The sequence below is a fragment of the Tarenaya hassleriana genome, unplaced genomic scaffold, assembly GCF_000463585.1.
Source record: "Tarenaya hassleriana unplaced genomic scaffold, ASM46358v1 Cleome2, whole genome shotgun sequence".
Lineage (NCBI taxonomy): Eukaryota > Viridiplantae > Streptophyta > Magnoliopsida > Brassicales > Cleomaceae > Tarenaya > Tarenaya hassleriana.
Genome location: NW_010965372.1, coordinates 2,678,245 through 2,683,289, shown reverse-complemented (window position 1 = coordinate 2,683,289; position 5,045 = coordinate 2,678,245). Strand labels below are relative to the sequence as shown.

Sequence of the window (5,045 nt, the reverse complement as noted above, 5' to 3'; positions counted from 1 at the left end):
CCCCCCCCCCCCTCTCTCTCTCTATATATATATATACACTACACGCGCACGCGCACAGACCCTTGTCTCATATCGTCATCACTTCAGTTCTGTCATCTGTTTCTTCTGCAATCATGGGGCTGTATGTGAGAACGGTCTCTTTCTTTGTGATCTTTGTTTCCTCTGTGTTCTTCTCCGCCGCCGAATCTCGCCGGTTTTACGTCGGAGGAAACGGCGGATGGGTCGCGAACCCGCCGGAAAATTACAACATATGGGCCGGGAGAAACCGTTTTAGAGTTCACGACACTCTACGTAAGTCCTCTGTTTCATATTCGTTTTCTGGATTTTCTTCACCGTTTTGATCGATCAAATGGGTATTTGATGCAAAGCTGATTATTTTGGCAGATTTTAAGTATCCCAAGGGTTCGGATTCGGTTCTTCAGGTGAGCAAGACCGATTACGAAAGCTGCAACGCCAAGAACCCCATCACGAAAATGGAAGATGGAGACTCTGAGTTCGTGTTTGATCGGTCTGGTCCGTTTTATTTCATCAGTGGTAATGAAGATCGCTGCAAGAAAGGGCAGAAACTGATCGTTGTCGTAATGGCCGTCAGGACGAAGCCGCCGCCGGCTCAGCCTCCTCACACCGCCGTGCCGGGGAAGTCTCCGTCGTCTGCTCTGTCGCCGAAATCTTCTTCCCCTGTTTCTCCCTCAACTCCTCCGCCTAAGTCTTCTCCTTTCCCTATTTCACCCTCTGGTTCTCCGTCGACGCCACCCTCGTCTCCTTCCCCTATTTCTCACTCACCATCTGGTTCGCCGGCTTCAGCTCCGTTGAAGCCTCCGGTAACTCCGCCGTCCTCTCCTTCTCCTGTTTCTCTTTCACCCTCCGGTTCTCCGTCGTTAGCTCCGACGAAGTCTATGGGAACTCCGTCGTCTTCTCCTTCTACTGTTCCTCACCCACCCACCGAATCTCCGACCACATCTCCGGAGAAATCTCCGTCAACTACGCCGTCGTCTCCGTCTCCTTTCCCTCACTCACCCACCCATTCTCCGCCGTTATCTCCTGCGAAATCTCCGTCAACTACACCGTCGTCTCCGTCCCCTTTTTCTCAATCACCCACCCATTCTCAGCCGTTAGCTCCGGGGATATCTCCGTCAACTACGCCGTCGTATCCGTCTCCATCATCAAGCCCGATTAAACCTCCGTCTCCGAAAGTCTCGCCGGTGGCAACTCCACCTGCTCACTCGCCGGAGTTTCCACCGAAGTCCTCTCCTCCAAGCCCGCCAACTCCTTCACCGGGATCACCCATCACAGCTCCACCACCGGAAACTCCAGGAATCTCCGGCAACATCTCGGCGCCGTCGCCATCGCAGTCGCAGAAGTCGTCAGGGAGCGTGTTGGCCGTTATGTCAGTTACTGCAGCATTAAGTGTAGCTTTGACCGTTTTTATGGCTGTTTAATAAACATGGGTCCAGACTTATTTCATTTTTTATTATTATCTTGTGTCATTATTATAGTTTGAATTCGTGTGTGTTATGTAACATCGCATTGTTATATATATTTATAAGATTGTAGGGATAATTTCAAAAAATGGCAGAAAAAGGCCTAAAACATTATATATACATACATATAATTGGAATTTCACATATTTTTTCTGCGTAGTAATATGACAATAAATATATATAATACCAAATTTATCTCTTCTTCTAGAGGAATGCACTAGAAAATGATCATTTGCAATTGAAAAAGACTGTTGTGACCGCTAACAAAATGGTATATGTTCTCATCTATAGGTTCGTAAAGCATCGATGTATATAAATTTAGATTGTCAAATAAATAAATAGATATACTAAACCGAATGAGGAAGCTCCACGTCAGCGGATGCTTCATCATCTATTTACCTTTGTCAAAAACCATTCACGTAAAGATTGTCCCTTTTTCCTCCTGTGACACATGAACATGACCCAGATACGAGTGTATTTACTATTTTCGAATATGTCCATAAAAAATGCTGGATGCCAATCAATGCATGCTGACGCAATTTATACGTGGTGACTGACCGTCTAGGGATCCTTAAACAGTCGTTACGTACGTGTATATATATCATCATACAAAGTTTATACATCTTCTTTACGATATGTACATGCATATAATACAACATAAATATACACATACCCACGATAATCCAAAAAGGTAAATTTGCATCAAGTTGGTCCAACACAGTGGCTCAAATTCAAGAGTTGTACGGCACCGACTGAATTCAACGTAGTTCCAAGTGATTTGGACATGACAATGGCATTTTAACTCAAAGACGCTCTTACAAAGGACACGTGACCGTTCAGAGAAACGTATCGTAAGGTTAAGGACCCCACGTATGATTTCTACAGATAAGAATGGCATCGGAGCCTACGCTACGAATCGGCCAAGTGTCGGCAACTGAACTTCAAAAACAGTGACCAACTGACAAATCCGATTCATACGCTTGTGTGTCTCGGACCCCCCACCATTGCTTTTCAACGGCAAATCATGGAGCAATAACGTCAAATACACTCTCCTTTCACTTTCTTTTTTTGATTCTTTTAGATTGTTCGAGGTTGAACTGGTCAGAAGAACCACCATCTCCTCTGCTTATTTCCCTGTCTCAGACAAAAGAAGACAAAAGATCTTGTTTTCAGACATGGAAGAAGATTGATTGAATGGTCAAAGCACACGGTGTTTCATTACATGGGCACGGCATTACATGTAGCAAAAATGATATCTTTCCTAGTTATCAGGAGTTCTCAGGCCATGATCTGATCAATGATCTCTAGAGACAGTGACCCATGATCTGATTCAACATTTTTCCTAAGTTCTTTCTCCAGGACAGCATCTTCCCCTTGTGATCCGACAGGAAACACCAGTGAGATAATTCATAGATTTGCTAAATTGTTGAACTATGAGGCGATTTTGGGTTCAGGGTGTTAGTTAGAAACTAGTGAATCAGTCCATCATCTAAGTAAAATCCAACTGGAATGGTGGCAAGGCAAGGTTATACTTTGGCATCATGACGAGGCTAGGGTTCAAGCATTGTTGAAAGGTTGCATTTTTATCATTGATGACAACAGGAAGGAAAGCAAAGTAAGTGAGGAGTAACCTTTTGATCTTTCTTATGGGACTTTAGCAAGATGGGTTGAGGAAGAACGGCCGTGCTTGGATCTTGCATGTAAGGTCGCACCTTCTCCTCCAACATCTCCTCCAACTACAAAAAAACATATGCATGAAGTGAAAGACATCTGAATCATGCAGCGTAATTACGTATGCCATGAGATATGGGAGCTTATTTTCAACGTAAGAGAGCATACATAGATCCATGCTGCTTTTTTTGGCACGACAAGGAGGAATTACTATGAATATCTTGGGCATTTTTATCGTTTCATCTTTTGCTTTCTTGGTGTTGTTCTTGATTGGTAATGTTTAAAAGTTCAACCAAGAATGGAGTGAGTGGTAGGATAAAATCTTTCACCGGGATCGTGTTATCGGTTTTATTGATTAAAGATCTTAAGAGATGAAAGATTAAAACTTTGAGGATTACTAACCTTCTCTTGACGCCATTTACTTTCCCACTGCGCATCCAAGATCTTGTCAGCGATTTCTCTTTGAGCGTTGAGAAGAACAGTCTTCTCGTAAAGCTTTGCCGAATCTTTGAGATCCTCTTCACTCCAAGAGGAAGAACTCAACGGAAGGTTCAAGTCCTGTCAGAATGTTCTCCAGTTAAGTTTACACAATGCCTGTGTCTGAGAGTGAAGCAAGTAAATATCATATGCAGAATCTATATCGATATAAGTGGACATATACATACACCCCAGTTCTGAGGACGAGACGGAACATCGAGTTTCATGACTTCAGCTTCCAATGCTTTCTTTGCTTTGTAATAAGGAACGTTTTTCACTATGAGAGGATCTTCGCGGGCACGAACAGGATCAATGGAGATAAGGGCCTGTCAACGATAAACTAAATTGATGATTACTGAAGTTAAAAACCGGTTTTAGAAATGCCAGTTAACTTTATTCCAGATTCTATCCCCATGCTCCCGTGAGAGCATGCCAAATCTTAAGACAGCAAAACTATACAAAAACTTCCATTACATGTAAAGAGATGAGCTTACTTCCTGCAAATATTCCCAGCCTGGCTTTCGCTTAGCCACCAAATCCCGAAGTTGATCATACCTCATAGATTCCTAACCACACAAGGCATTAAAAATTGGATCTCAGTGAAGATTTACGCTAAAACGAGCAAAACAATCTATTAAACCTCCTGTACTTTTAAGTGATACTACATAAAATCCTATACAATGCAGATCATGTGAGTTGAATGATCCTATTATAATCTATTGACAAAAGGAGATAGAAAAGACGGGTGGATAAAATAGGACTACGACAACGACGTAAAAAAGGAGAAAAGGCTTAGTTACCTCATATTGCCACCATATTTTCCGCTTGACATCTTCATCATATTCAAACCCGCCCACGACTTGAGGCAAAGTTATCAACCAAAATGTTGCAATGTTGGGATCTTTCATGCTGTGGACGATGTGCTGACACAGAAAAACACGGCCAGTGAAACAACAAGAAATGGTTAGCACTTAGCACATGAAGCTTGGGTGAATCAATGGACTTAAGGCTAACCTCATAGGGATAATCCATCTTCCTCAGCACATTATAGGCTTTCCATGGAGGTTCCATGATCTGCAGCAACAATGCGCATGTAATGCCATATCAGATATTTGATATTTCGTAAGGAGAGTTCTATATCTGAACATGCCGTCTCTCTTTGGCGATAAAATTTTTAATAAACTATACCTAGTCAGTACCATCTCTTTACTTGGTTCTGATTCTTATTCATAATAATTTCTCTCCTTTCAAGATAGAATTATATAGTGTATGCTGACATGAATCAGAACACTGATACATAGTAACAAAAAGACAAAACAACATACATCATCAGCTGAGATTTTGACTTGGAGCTTGTTCTTGCACTCAGGACAGCTCATCACCCCCTGCATCATCAAGAGAATCCCCCCCCCCCCA

At 42.6% G+C, this 5,045-nt stretch overlaps 2 protein-coding genes across 2 annotated transcripts in view; one reads left to right on the top strand and one right to left on the bottom strand.

The window, feature by feature from the left end:
* Positions 1-6: 6 nt before the first annotated feature.
* Positions 7-1,515, top strand: LOC104811869 (early nodulin-like protein 2). Its single transcript, XM_010538725.1, has 2 exons — positions 7-291; positions 385-1,515. The coding sequence occupies exons 1-2, from the start codon at positions 114-116 to the stop codon at positions 1,437-1,439; spliced, it is 1,233 nt and encodes a 410-aa protein (XP_010537027.1). The 5' UTR covers positions 7-113; the 3' UTR covers positions 1,440-1,515.
* A 645-nt stretch (positions 1,516-2,160) lies between these two features.
* The window catches only part of LOC104811867, a 4,697-nt gene continuing 1,812 nt past the window's right edge, over positions 2,161-5,045 (bottom strand). The window contains exons 5-12 of the mRNA XM_010538724.1: positions 4,955-5,014; positions 4,644-4,703; positions 4,430-4,552; positions 4,124-4,195; positions 3,818-3,955; positions 3,555-3,710; positions 3,113-3,217; positions 2,161-2,615 (exon numbers count right to left, since the gene is read on the bottom strand). Of these exons, the coding sequence (XP_010537026.1) occupies positions 2,583-2,615; positions 3,113-3,217; positions 3,555-3,710; positions 3,818-3,955; positions 4,124-4,195; positions 4,430-4,552; positions 4,644-4,703; positions 4,955-5,014 (747 nt within the window). The 3' untranslated portion in view covers positions 2,161-2,582. The remainder of the gene's footprint in view (positions 2,616-3,112; positions 3,218-3,554; positions 3,711-3,817; positions 3,956-4,123; positions 4,196-4,429; positions 4,553-4,643; positions 4,704-4,954; positions 5,015-5,045) is intronic.

Coding starts and splice junctions, on each gene's coding strand:
- LOC104811869 (XM_010538725.1), top strand. CDS start 114: ATGGGGCTGTATGTGAGAACGGTCTCTTTCTTTGTGATCTTTGTTTCC. Junction 292..384: donor TAGAGTTCACGACACTCTAC/GTAAGTCCTCTG, acceptor TTATTTTGGCAG/ATTTTAAGTATCCCAAGGGT.